The sequence below is a fragment of the Chelonoidis abingdonii genome, chromosome 26, assembly GCF_003597395.2.
Source record: "Chelonoidis abingdonii isolate Lonesome George chromosome 26, CheloAbing_2.0, whole genome shotgun sequence".
Lineage (NCBI taxonomy): Eukaryota > Metazoa > Chordata > Testudines > Testudinidae > Chelonoidis > Chelonoidis abingdonii.
Window position 1 is genome coordinate 16150566 of NC_133794.1, and position 14263 is coordinate 16164828.

The 14263-nt window shown below is 58.5% G+C and overlaps 1 protein-coding gene across 1 annotated transcript in view; it reads right to left on the minus strand.

Moving 5' to 3' along the window:
* The window catches only part of PPP1R1A (protein phosphatase 1 regulatory inhibitor subunit 1A), a 61104-nt gene extending 47803 nt beyond the window's left edge, over positions 1-13301 (minus strand). The window contains 1 exon segment of the mRNA XM_032781193.2: positions 13093-13301. Within this exon segment, the coding sequence (XP_032637084.2) occupies positions 13093-13173 (81 nt within the window). The 5' untranslated portion in view covers positions 13174-13301.
* Positions 13302-14263: the final 962 nt, after the last annotated feature.

Below are 14263 nucleotides of genomic sequence, written 5' to 3' on the forward strand. Positions count from 1 at the left end.
AGCAGCGAGGAGAGCTGCAGAACCTTGCAATATGAAGTCAGAAACCCAGCCCCTGCTCTGCCTGTCTGATCCCATTGCACATGGCTCAGGTGGCGCATCCCCGCCCCACCTCCCCCCGAGAGAGCCAGCAGATGGTATAAGTGCTGCCAGGCAACTGGCTGTGGAGGAGGGGGCAGGTTAAATGCCTCCCTTGGAAGGGGCCTGGAGCTGCTCCTGAGCTAGTGAGGTCAATGGGAGCATTGGCAATTTTGCCATCAACTGTAACAAGCCCAGGTCAGGGCCTTTCCCCATCACTCAGGTGTGGGAGAGGGGAGGGCCGGTGAACTGGCTGAGATTAATAAACTGCTGCTGCTGTTGTAGCAAAGGGAGAGGTGCTGGCACCCTTCAGTACCGGGGTGAAGTCGGGTCAGCACTGAGGACTGGGAAGAGCTACAGGAGGTCAGGAGCCCAGGGCTGGGAAGGGCCCAACTACTGGGGGAGGGCATTAGCCAGCAGCGAGGTGGGGAGGGGTAGGGCCCAGCTGCAGGGGGAGGAGGGATGAAGGGCCCAGAGACAGGGGGATGGAAGGCCTGACACCGGGCAGGGTGTCCAGGCTGAGTTCGGCAGGACTGGAGCACCTTGGCTTCCCCTCCCTGCCAGCAGAGCCATAGAATCATAGAATATCATAGACTATCAGGGTTGGAAGGGACCTCAAGAGGTCATCTAGCCATGGGGTCCTGCTGCTGTGAGATTGCAGAGCACTGCTCCAGGCAGGGCGTCTTCTCCCCAATTCCACACAGACCCCAGGGAGGGGAAAGTTAAGTTCTCCAGAAGGGCTTGCTCTGGCCCCAGTGAGGTCAGTGCTAAGTCCTCAGTGACTTCCATGGAAGCTGGAACGGGCTGTAGGGTGAGGGCCATGCTTTTAATCTGAACAACTCTAACCAGAAATCCCCACAGCACCTATGGGGCCAAGCTGGGGCAGAGGCAGGCCTGGGCCAGTGGCCAGATCAGCACATAGGGTTTCCAGGTGTCTGGTTTTTTACCAGAATGCCCAGTCGAAAAGGGACCCTGGAGGCTCCAGTCAGCACCACCGACCAGGCCATTAAAAGTCCACTCAGCGGTGCTGGAGGGCTAAGGCAGGCTAGTCCCTACCTGTCCTGGCACCGTGCTGCGCCCCAGAAGCGGCCAGCCAAGGAGCTCCATGTGCTGCCCCCGCCCGAGCACCGGCTCTGCACTCCCATTGGCTGGGAACCATGGCCAATGGGCGGTGCCTGTGGGCAAGAGCAGCACATGGAGCCTCCTGGCCCTCCTGCCTAGGAGCTGGACCTGCTGGCCGCTTCCGGGGCACAGCACGGTGCCAAGACAGACAGGAGCCTGCCTGAGCCCCACCGACCGGGAGCCACCTGAGATAAGCCCATGCACCAACCCCAACTCCCTGCCCCAGCCCACAGCCCAAACCTCCACCACACTCCAACCCCCTGCCTCAACCCACAGCCCCCTCCCTCATTCCAAATCCCTCAGTCCCATCCCCTAGCCTGGAGTCTCCCTCCTGCACCCCAAACCCCTCATCCCCAGCCCTAGCCCAGAGCCTCCACCCCCAGACTAGCCCCTGTACCCCCTCCCACACTCCAGCCCCCTGCCTCAACCCGCAGCCCCATCCCACATTCTGAATCCCTCGGCCCCACCCCCCAGCCTGGAGCCCCCTCCTGCACCCCAAATCCCTCACCCCTAGCCCTGCCCCAGAGCCAACACCCCCAGTCAAAGGCCTCATCCCCTCCCTCACCCAACCCCCTGCCCCAGCCACTGAGGGAGGGCGAATGTAGTGAGCAGGGGTGGAGCCTCAGGGAAAGGGTAGGGCTAGGTTGTTCATTTTGTGTTATTAGAAAGTTCACAACCCCATTGGCACATGGCTCCTCTGCCCTATCCTGGGACCAGGGCCGAGGGCAGGGACCAATCTGGAGCGATAGGCCTGGGGGCTAGTTCTGTGCTGTACCTGCAGGACCCTGGTGCCACAGGGCTGCAGTTGGTGAGGCAACACTAGAGGGGAGCCAGGGCAGGAGTGCGGGGAGGGGCAGGGAGCAAAGGGACCCTAAGCATCAGTGTCCCTGCAAGAGACAAGGGGGAACCACTGGAGCTGTTCAGAGGCTTGGGGGTTTCAGAGGACCCTGGAGAAGCTGTCACAGCCCAGACAGGGTGCACCACACCAGGAGCACAGGGATGGCCAGGGCCCCGCTAGTGACGGGCCTGGCAGGAACCAGATGCGCTGGCAGGGAGGGAGGGGCTGGGGTGCTGCCGCCAGGAAGGGCTGATCCCTGCACCTTGGAGGGACAGCGTGTCCTGGCCTCCCCTTAGTCCCATAGCATGAGCTGATTGGCCCAGGGTAGGCTGGGGGTCAGGGGCAAAGTGGAAGAGCCAGAGAGCACTAGGGCAATGCAAGGGGGGCGGAACTTGCTTGGGGCTGGGGCTGGACATGACTGAGTGGAGACGGCGCAGGGGGTTGGTAACAAGCTAGAGAACGTCCTCCCATGGACACCGCCCCCCAGGGCCGCCAGGCAGCAGTTTTAACCCAGCCCATATGGCCAGGTTTGTTCCTCCCCAGGGCACTCACTGACCCCATGAGACAGCAGTTCTGGGATTTCAGTGACGTTCCCAGGTGTTGCTGATCCCCCAAACTAGCCCTAAGGGATACTCCCATCAGAGAGATGTGGGGGGGCGGCAGCGGGAGACCCATTTAGCACCAGGCCTGGGCAGGGTGTGCAGGTGCAGAGGGGGGTGGCAGGAGGCCCACTCAGTGCCAGGCCCAGCAGGGAGCACAGATGCGGAGGGGTGGGGGGCAGCAGGAGGCCCGTTCAGCACCAGGCCTGTGCAGGGAGAATGGATATGGGGGTCAGGGTGGGGAGGCCCATTCAGCAATAGGCCCAAGCAGGGTCTGCCTTGGCAGTGGGGCAGGAGGCCCATTCAGCAAGGGAAGCCCCGTTCAGCACAAGTCCAGGGCAGATCATGTGAGTGCAGAGGGCCAGCCTGGGGGATGGAAGGTTGGGTAACCCAGTGCCCCTGGCTAATGCCGGGGGGGCTTTCGCCCTGCAGTGCCTCTGCTCCAGGGGAAGCTCACAGCTGGTCCGTTCAGACTCTTTCTCAGCAGTGAATCCACTCAGAAAAGGTGAAATAAAAATAAACCTGCAACTAAAATACTCCCGGGGGAGGGGAGCCGCCGGGGGTGCGCAGTGATATAGCTCCCAGCCCCGCTCCCTGCACTGGCAAACCTGCACCTGCGCCGAGTCTGCTCCCAGCCCGGCACTTGCTAAATGAGATGTCTCCTCCGCAGAGTTGGGTAATGTGCCCGTCTGCACAGAGGCATGAGAATGAAATCGAACTCAGTGCCTGTTCGTTGACTGCATCCTGGGCTCAATCAGCGCAGGACCCAGTCCTGCCCTGCAGTAACCGGGGCCTGCGCGGTGCCCTGGGGAGTACAAGAATGGGGAGGGAAGAGCAGGGGGCTGCGGGACATGACCGAACATTCCCACTTGTCGCACCCACATTCAAACTGTTCATTCTCTTCATTTTCAATTCTTGCTGTATTTCATTTCCACAAAAGGCAGGGGCCGGCAGAGCTGGGGAAGGCAGGTGCACTTCAGTGCTGGCACATCTGACACATAGCCATGCAATGCCCTCAGTCCTGACCCATAGCCCCCTGCTAGCCCAGCCCTGGGCTCCCCACACCCAGCTCTGCCGGTGCCCCTCAATCTCGTCCCGCAGCCCCGTTAGCCCAGCCCTGGGCTCCCCACACCCAACTCTGCTGCTGCTCCTTAATTCTGACCTGCATGACCTCTGTGGCCCTGTCTACATAGTAAAGGCCTGTTTCAAAACTTGCTCACTAACCCATTTTCACACCCAAGGGGGCGAGGGCAGGCCATAGCTTTATTGTGCACTGGCTGGGCAAGATGATCCCTACAGGGAGCCTAGACATCACTTAACTCCCCCTGCGGGTGCCAGCAGGACGGGAGCAATACCTATACCCTTGTGCCCTGGACTTTACCGTGACTGGTTCAGCACGTGTTGGAGGCCATGTGGCCTTATTTATGCAAGACTTCTGAAAGCTGTGAGTCAAGCCCTGACAGCTCCTGGGTGCCAAACACCTTGCACCCCATGCTAGACAGGCCTGCGAGAGCAGGGTCAGGGGATGCTGTTCAGAGGAGAATAGGTTTTTGAGATGCTTCCCATCCCTGAACACAGGAGTGAACATTCTTGGGCCTATCTTACCTGGCAGCAGAAGCCAGAACCCACCTACGTTCTCTGTAAGCTGCATGGCCGCACAGCTGGGGGGAGTCCTCTCTTCCTGCTATAGCCCCAGAGCACCCTCCTGCACCCCATAGCCCTCATTCCTGGCCCCACTCCAGAGCCCTCACCTCACCAAACCTCTGCCCCATCCGTAAGTCCCCTCCTGCACCCCTAACCTCTCATCTCTGGCCCCACTCCAGAGCCCATCACCCCAGTCAGAGCCCTCACCCTCCCATACACCATACCTCAACCCTCTGCCCCAGCCCTGAGCCCCTCATCCCGGCCCCACCCCAGAGTCCGCGCCTCCAGCCGGAGCCCTCACCCCCCCACACCACAACCCTCTGCCCCAGCCCTCAGCCCCCTCCCACACTCCAAATCCCTTGGCCCCACCTCCGCCACATGAATTTTGTTATATGCATCAATATGAAAGTGATGTGTCACACGCCACCTCCATATTGATGCACATAACAAAATTCATTCCGCACATTAGAGGAAACACTGGAACCCACCCAGGCTGGAAACTGTAGAAAACGAGCAGCGTTTTGGGGGTTGCGCTCTCAGTTCTGAATGGCAGCAGGAAGTGCACAGGGCTGTGAAAACATCCGGAGAGAGCGAGACCCCAAATTCCAGCGGATGTCAACCAGGGGGCCTCCCTTTGCAGTTTTGGTTTATTTGGACCCCACAATCCAGCCCCAGAGCTATCCATTACAGATGGTCCCTGTCTGCGTAACTCAGCTCCTGCAGAAGAGTTTCCATCTATTGATGTCAAACCACTTCACTGGATTGTCCTCTCCATGCTACAGGAGGAGGGACTCACTTGAGGTCACACAGCCACGCACTGGCAGAGCTGGGAACAGAAGCCAGGTCTCCCCATTCTCAGCCTGGTGCTTTAACCAGTGGACAGTGCTGCCCCAAGCATGGCTGGGGCTCAGAAATACAGTGAAGCTTTTGCAAGATGCTGGTGCCAAAGCAAGTGGAGAAGGCTCATCTGCTTCCCTTGTTCTACCCTCCTCCCCTGAAATGTCTCCTCGCGTGGCTGGAAAAGCTGCTCACACTAGCACACTATGCAGGAATCTCTCCTTTTCCTGCACAATGTTCCTCTGGGCTGGAGCCGAGTGGAGCTCACTGTGACCTGGAAAGATCTGAGGTTTGGTTACACACAAAGGAGGAGGAAGTAAACAAAGAACTGAGCAGAGGAGGGGAGGACAAGATGGGAACAAAGCAAAACATTGGAAGGAAATAAATCCCACTAATCCTTGCCAGGGAGAGGCAGAAAGAGCTGGTATCCAGAATGGGGCTGAACTAACAGGGATAGGGTTCTGCAGCCATATAGCACCTCCTGCCCCAAAGGAATCACAGCACCCAGCACTGAAATGCAGCCACCTCTGGGGTGGAAAGTGGCAACTGCTTAAACAGCCACTTAGGGAGCCACAACTCAGCCATGGTGTCAGAGGGCTCAGTTCACCCCGTGAAGCCAGACAAGCTGCATTCACTTACAGCAGCCCTGAATTTAGCCCTGGGACAGGACATGAAGCCGGATGCTGAATCTGGGGAGATATTGGACCTTGGCCAGGCCCCAGATCTGCTCTCTTTAACAGCCTTAGTGTTGCAGTGAGCCGTGTGGACTGCAGAGCCCGTGTGCAGGCACTGGCCAGTGCAGACTGGAGGACCAGAGAGACCCACAAGGCGTGTCTGTGTCCAGCAGCCTCCATAAAGAACCCCCATATGTTCCATACATTCAAGCCTTGTCTCTTGTTTCCTGCTGGGGGACCACAACACCAGAACTCAGGTGCAAGGCTGCTAGCCTGGGGGTCTGGCTGCTTTAAACCAGTGCGGTGCCATTCCCCACACTCATCAGATCACAAAGCCAATTGACAGCACCTAGACCACTTGTGGCCCCTCAGCTCTAGGACACCAGCTCCAATCCAGCCCAGGGCCTTTATCTTCACAGCTGCTCAGTGCCTTGAAGTGAGTTGTAATGGGTCTCAGCCTGGTTCTGCCACACACCATCTTTCACCACAGCCAGCACAACAGGCAGAGAGGCTGTGGGCTGAACACAGCTCAGGGTCCCAGCTGGAGAGGGCAGGTCCGGGTGGAGCTGTGGATGCAGTGGGCGCTCCTGTGTGGGCTGTCTCTGCTCTGTTAGAGTTCAGACTCCTTCACCTAAGGAGCACATCACATAGGGGCTGGGTTCTATGGGAACATTTGCTTGGCACCTGAGTCACCGATGGGTGCAAAAGGGCCAAGCGCAGCATTAATTAGCACCAGTTCCCAAAGCAAAAGGTGGCAGCAGCAGCCTTTCCTGCTCATCACTAGGAGAAAGCAAACCTGGGTCAGTGGCTTGTGTTGCAAATCAGAGCATTCACCTTGGCAGTAAGCCAGGCACCAGCACTGAGCCAGCAGCACATCAGCATACATTAGCATATGCGCGCTGGTTGGCCGCTGGCATGGATGTGCAGAGCCTGGGGGTAGGGCTGTGCTCCCCACACTATGCACGTTGGCTCAGTTGCTCAAAGGATCATGCACAGGGCAGGGACTGGTGCCTGGTGTGGGGCTGGCTCTGGGGTTCCCACAGCCTGGTGCCAAAGCAGTTATTTGGGGCCCCAAGCAAATCTACCTGCCTGTCCCCATGAACACCCCAATCTATCTAACGGTTTTATCCTGATGCCCGTCAGCATAGCGTCTGGGTGCCTTCTATGTATGATCAATAGCAGCAGTCAAGTCCCTGGAAGACATCATGGCATCTCTACCTTCTGTGGCAGGGGTCAGAGCTCTGCTTGGGGTGGGTGTTTGGTTTGGTTTGGTTTTTGAGGGGAGGGACATTCCCCTGGTAACCCAGCCAACAAAGTAACCTGGCTCTGAGAGAGCGGGGATGGGGCCGCATGGCAAAGAGGGAGCAGCAGGGGAACCCCCATGGAATGGCATGCACAGCTGGCTGCAGCAGGAGCCAGGGCACTGCATGTGAAGCGACTGTCATTGGTGGACACCATAACAGCGGTCAAGAGCCAGAAGGCAGTGGAAGGAGCGTGAAACAGGCTGTGACAGCCCTGGAGGGACCATGGGGGCTCACCAGCTGCAGGAATGTAGAGAGGGATCAGCCAGCCTCTGATGCCCCCAAAGGGAAGGGAGCTCCCACCCTACAGGCAGGGTCAGGATGGACCTGAGTAGAGTCAGAAGCCAGGGCAAGAAGAAGGCTTTGTGGCAGGCAGGGCCTCTCTTCCCTCTGCACAGAGCTGCTCACCCCAGCACCTTCATGGCCATCAGGAGGTCTGGATATGTTGGGCCTCAAGCAAAACCCCCATCTGGCCCCACTCCAGCCTTTGGAGGGTCTGGCATGTGGAGCTACACCTGGGGCTGGGTCCATACACTGCCCTGGGCCCATCTTGGGGGGTGGGGTCATTTTCCTATACCTCTGTGAGTGGAAGGGAAAGGGGGAAACAGAGGCAGCTCCACTAACCCACCTTCTGCCAGTGGCCAGTCAAAATCCAGACCAAGAGAGAGATTTATTTTAGGAACAAACGTATAACAGGACCACATTCCTCACTGCAAAGCCCTTATGCAATAAGCGACCCTGAAATGCAGCCACGTCTGGGGTGGAGGATGACAGCACAGCAGTCTCCATGGGGTTTTCTGGTCAATAACCCCATTTCGACCATGTTCTAGCAGAGCAGACCTGGACCTCTGTTGTTTTAAGCACACATGGAGCAAACGGTATGAACCACATGGCATCTACACAGCAAGAAGGGAGGGCTCTCACCCCCGATGCTCTGGGACTCAGGCATCCTCTCCTGCACCAGCTTCTGGGCAGGGAGAGGCCTGGGAGCTCAACTGAGTGGCTGTGGCCTGCCTGTGCCTGGGCTCAGCACCACTGAGCTGGGAGGAAAATTTGGCTGAGGCATCACGTCTCCATCACCCAGGCAGGAGACAAAGCCAACCCCAATACCTCCTCATCCGATCAGGCAAATCCCACTCGGGCCCCAGGATCTCCCAGCAAGCACCAGCTCCTCCCCCACAATGAGTCACTGCCACACTCATTGCCTTTGTCTTTCCTGGAAGATTTGCTCCTCACAGACTTCGGGAGACTCCTGATTTGAGTCTCTCCTGTGAATGTTCAGAACCAGGGGTAAAACTGGGGAAAAAAACTAGCTGTTATGCCCCAGGCTCCGCCCACAAACTAGGCTCTATCCCCTCAAGATGCTCCATGAGACCCTGCACAGGGCCATCCTTCTGTAACATGATCGTCCTCCCCCTTCACCAGCTGCTTTGATCAGCAGTGAACAGTGCTGACATTTAAACCATCATCATTACTCTTCAGAGTCAACACCCTTGGGAAGGAACAGAGTCAGTTCACACACTGTGACCCTACCAGAGTCTCTGCAGACTCAGAAAGACAGTGCTGCATTGCTGATGCTCAGGTCACACCTCTGAAGGCATCTCGTAGACATAAGAGCTAAAGAATTCATTCTGGTTTTGAGGAGAAGCTCGGGATGGCAGCCCCCAGGAGAGTCACATCCCCTAAAAGTGCTGTGAATTGGCCTGGGATGGCCCTGGCGCAGGATTCATCCACTCAAGGGGGCTGAGCACTTGGAGCCGGACTCCCTGCATTACACCAGCTTCATCATCAACCCTGACCTGTGTCCCTCGGCTGATGCTGTCAGACACTGCACACCCCAATGTGAACACACGGTGCCTGGGAGGCTTGCACCGATGCATGAGGCTGGGTTATTTGGCATGGCACTGCTGGCCCCACTGAGTGCCTGGCAGCCACACTGCCCAGCCGCAGCCACCCTGTATTTATAAAGAAGTGCCTAAGAGCCTGTCCACTCACTGAATGCGCCCGCAGCACATAGGCCCCCATGGTACGGCACAGACAGCAGCTCCAGGTGTTTCCTATCAACCCACTGGACAGGCCTTGGATTATCCAGTGCCCCCCTCCCTGCTGCTCAGTAGGTCCCGCCCCTACCTCGTTCTGCCCAAGCCTAACCCCTCGCTCTACCCAACCCCCGCTTCCCTCCTCCTCTTCCTAAACAGCCTCCCATTCCTCTGCTCCTGGGAAGCCTCCTACTTGCTGGCCCCCAACAGGCTGCCCCCTGACTCTCCCAACCCCCTGCCCATGGCCTGCTCCCCTCCAGCCCAAGAGAGGGATTCTGCAGCTCCCCCTGCTAGGCCGGCTGCCTCTGAACTGTGTGAGCTTAGGGGCTTCCTTGGGGTTAAAGAGGGGAGTTTAGGGAGCCAAGTGCCTCTCCCCACCCAGCGGTGTCCATTGCCCAGTGAGAAGTGACCTCCTGTCTGAGTAACAAAACTCTGCGAAAGTGAACGAAGGGATCATGGAAAGTGTGATGACAAGGACAATGCTCCAGTCTCCCCAGGGCCCCTGGCCAGGCCTTCGGCACCCAGCAGCTTCCATTGCTTTTGGCAGGGAGAAGGAAAGTCTCTGCTGTTCTTTGGGAACTGCTGGGGGCTCCACACTCTTGAAACTCTGAACCTTAGCTCTTTACAAACATCTATGATCCCTGCTTGTGAGATGTCACTGAACCCAATCTACAGACAGGGAAACTGAGGCATGGATAGGGGATGGGACTCGCCCAGTGTCACAGAGAGTCAGTGGCCAAGCCAGAATTAGAACCTACAAGTCCTGGCTCACAGGCCCCACTGCTCTAACTCACTAGACCTCACTCCTCTCCCAAAGCTGGGACTAGAACCCAGGAGACCTGCCTCCCATTCACCTCACTCAAGCCCACTAGACCTACTCAAAGGAGCAACTCTATCGTAGTGTGTAAGTACCTGCCTGGGGAACACATATTTGAAAATGGAATTCAGGGAAGTTCTACGTAGTAGCTCAGACTAGATGATCACAGTGGTCCTTTCAACTCTCATTCCTCCAAGGAAGGACTCTCAGCCCAGACGTTGTGGAGGAGTGGGAGGTGGAAGCTCCTGTTCCTAGCTCAGACAAAGTAGCTCCCCTACAGGATGGGTGAGGACGGTGCCATTTCCACTGCTTCCCCCCCACATCAGTTTATTTGCATATCCCCCAGCCTCCACCCCGTCTGCTGCTGGTGAGATGCTACAGCAGCTCCTCCAAGGCTCTCTGCAAATGAGCTGTGCAGCAGTGACACAGATGGTACCTGACAGTGTTTAGCTCCTCTGGGAAGACACATTTCACAATCCCACATCTTTGGACTCCCCAGTATCATCCTGCTGGTGGAACACAGGCCACGAAGATGCAGTGTTCCCAGAACCAAGAGGAAAGCACATGAGCTTCAGCTCTGGAACCTATTAAGATGCTTGTCCCTGCACCAGGGGAACCACTGGACTGCACAGAGTTCCTGTAAAAAAAGTCTCCACTCCATCCTCATGGAAGGCAAGACTGCAAGGTCCCAGGGTAGTAACTACCACTCAGCTGCACTCTGTGCTGCCTGCCTGCCTATCAGCCTTTGCAACTCTTCAAATGAACAGCAGTTCTGGGGTCCGAGAAAGTCCCCTCTGCGCCACACTTCTTATCCCTTCCCAGGTGAGACAGCCCCAGCTGAGCATGGCCAACCCCAGGCCTCTCCAAATTGTGATCATGTTTGTTTTTTTAAAATTAATGACTGCTGATTTCTGTTTTGTTGCCTTCTGCTTCCAGAGCCTTTCACTTATGCTCAGGTCACATTTTCAAGCTTTTCTCCACCATCAGGAGGGCCAGAAACTCATTGCTATTCTAGCCCTGGACTTCCCACACACAGCTCTGCTAGTGCCCCTCAATCCCAAACTGCAGCCCCTGCTAGGCCACCCCAGGACTCTCTCTCTCAGCTTCACTGGTGCCCTTCAGTCCTGACCCACAGTCCCCTGCTATCCCAGTCTGAGCTCTCCACACTCAGTGCTACTAATACACCCTAGTCCTCTCCTGACCTGGCTTTTGCCATTTCATTCCCCAGGTCTCCCTTGACACACAGTCCTGTTGCTGTTCCAGCCCAAATGGGGACTGGCAGCCAAGGGAGCTGGGCCACTGCTGCAGAGCAGTCACGTGAAGGCTGGCTGGGTGCTAGGTTCATCTGATGCCATTAGCCCAGTGAACTGGGCCAGAGTCCAGGCCCCCACAGGTGGGCCCCCCGCCCCAGGATGCTGACCCTGCCTGCACAGCCGTGCCATGTCAGCCCTGCCTCTGCCACCAGCTCCGCTCTGTGCCTGCCCAGAACTCCCAAGGGGACTGGACCTGAGCACCAGTCCCCGAGCCCCCCATCCCCAGCACCTTGTTAGGACAGGATGGATTAAAAACGGGAGCCAGAGCCTCTGCCTCGTCCCTGGTCTGGGGCCAAGGTCTCACCCTGGATCCCTGCCAGCAAGAGCCAAAACGGAGCAAGCCCTGGAGTCTCAGCGATGCAGGGGTCCTGGGGGTGGGGGGCAGGGTCACGTGCCGCACGTTACTATTCTAGACCCTGACCCTGGGCTCACCAGATGCCATTGCGCTGAGCTGGGCGCTGGCCCATGGCTGAGTTCAGCAGCGCGGGGCTAGCAGGGGACAGCGAAGAGCCCCAGACGTTCCCAGACCCGAGGCCAGCGCAGCGCACGGGCCATTGGGCTGAGCCGGGCCGGGCCGGGCCGGGCTGGGCCAGGTGCTGCTCCCTGCGGAGTCACTCGCCGCTCTGGGCTCACTCGGGCGCTGCTCAGACCGGCCCTGGGGGAGCCCGGGGCTGCTGCACTGTGCGGGCTGCTGCGCGGAGCTTCCGTGAGACCCCACCCCCAGCTCTCCGGGCGGCCCGGGGGAGGGGGAGCGCTGGGAACAGCCGGGTCAGACGGTCCGGCCAGGCTGAGGCCGCAGACTGGAAACACCAGTCACAGCTCACAGGCTGCGCTTGAAGGGCGCCGCCCCGGGGGGTAACCCCCCCCACACACACACACCCGGCACAACACTCCGAACAACACTCCCACCCGGCACAACACCCCGAGACAACCCACACCACCACACAGCCCCCCACCACAGCCCAGTCAACACATACTACCACACCGGGATAACACCCTAGAAAACCCACACCATCACATAGCCCCCCACCATACCCGGCACAACGCCCCAGACAACCCACACCACCACACACCATCACACAGCCCCCCATCACAACACCCCCTTACACGGCACTGCACCTGGAACAACACCCCAGACAAGTCACATCACCATACCCCGAACAACACCCACCACCCGGCAAAACACTCCAGACAAACCATACCACCACACACCGTCACACAGCCCCCCACCACACCCGGCACAACGCCCCAGACAACCCACACCACCACACACCATCACACAACCCCCCAGACAACACATACTACCACACCGGGACAACACCCCAGACAACCCATACCACTACACACAGCCCCCCACCACACCAGGCACAACGCCCCAGACAACCCACACCATCACACAGCCCCCCATCACAACACTCCCCTACTCGGCACTACCTACCTGGCACAACACCCCAGACAAGCCACACCACCATACCCCGAACAACACCCCGGACAAACCACACCACCACACCCCGAACAACACTCCCCACCCGGCACAACACCCTAGACAATCCATACCACCACACAACACCACACAGCCCCCATTACACCTGGCACAACACCCCCCCCCAACCGGCACAACACCCCAGACAGCCCCCGCCCCCCTACATCCTGCATGACACTCTGACCTCACTGCCCCCCACCACACACCCACCGTCCCACTACACATCGCGACTCAAACCCCGGAGCCCTCCACGGCGGCCCCCTCCCGTGCCCTGCAGGTACGTGGGTCCTGGCCGGGGGGCATCGCCATGGAACTGGCTCCCGCAGAACAAAGCTCCGCTCCGGACCCACCTGCTCGGCTGCCTCCGGGTCCAGATGCGGCTCCAGCAGCGGGACGGTGAACTGGATCTTCCGGGGGCTGTTGGGCTCCATCGCCGGGGGCTCCAGCTCCGCTTTCCCAGACACGGGCAGGGAGAGAAGGACGCGCCCTGCGCTCGGCTCCCCGCGCCGCGCCGGCCCAGGTTGCCCCTGCCAGCCTCCGCTCAGCCCCGGTGCCTCAGCTCGGGGAGCTGGAGAAGCAGCCGGTGCCTATTGGCTGGTCGGGCGCGGCCCGCCGCCCCCTCTCCCTGACACAGACACACACACACACGCTTCCCGGAGCGTTAACCCTCCGCCTCCCAGCCCGCGGCAGCCGCCGGGGTGACGGGGCCCGCTCCTTGCAATGGGTGGGGAAGATGGTGCCGAGCATCTCCGACTCGGACGCCTATCACCCGGGCGAGATGTAAGGAGCCTGGTGCGAGCGGACAGCGCAGCCCCAGTCCCATGCTGGGGTGAGGGTGCAGGATCAGGTCCCCCCTTCTTCCCGGTTCATCGGCCGCTTCTTATGATGGGATACAGAACCCGCAGGGGATCGGCGGAGCCCGAGGCCTGGCAGAGTGAAGACCAGGGCCAGGCTGCCGGGCAAGAGCTGGGGGACAGCTAGGGTGACCAGATGTCCCGATTTTATAGGGACAGTCCTGATTTTTGGGTCTTTTATCTTATATAGGCTCCTATTACCCCCACCCCCTGTCCTGATTTTTCACACTTGCTATCTGGTCACCCTACAGCAACCCCAGACTCTGGGGGACAGCAGCCCCAGAGCTGCCCTGAGGAGCTAGGTGCCATTTTCGGACCCATACTTGAAATGTCATTCTGGGTGAAGCCAGTGTTTTTTGATGAATTTTTTTTTCTGAAAAGGTCAGATTTTGTTTGAAATTCCACCAAATTATTTAAAAAGCAAAGCAAGGGCCAAATACCTCCCACACCAAAACAACAGGTGTTAGGTTGAACAAAACATTTAATTTTTTAACCCAAAATGATTGGTGGGCGGGGGGACACCAAACCAAAACATCAGTTATTCGTGACTCCTGCCAGCATCCTGGGATGCCTCATCCAGGCCAGGCCAGTCTGTTCCCTTCCAGCTCCTGTGCAGCCCCCATCACCCTGGTGTCCTGGCACAGTCCAGTCACATGGCATGTGTGAT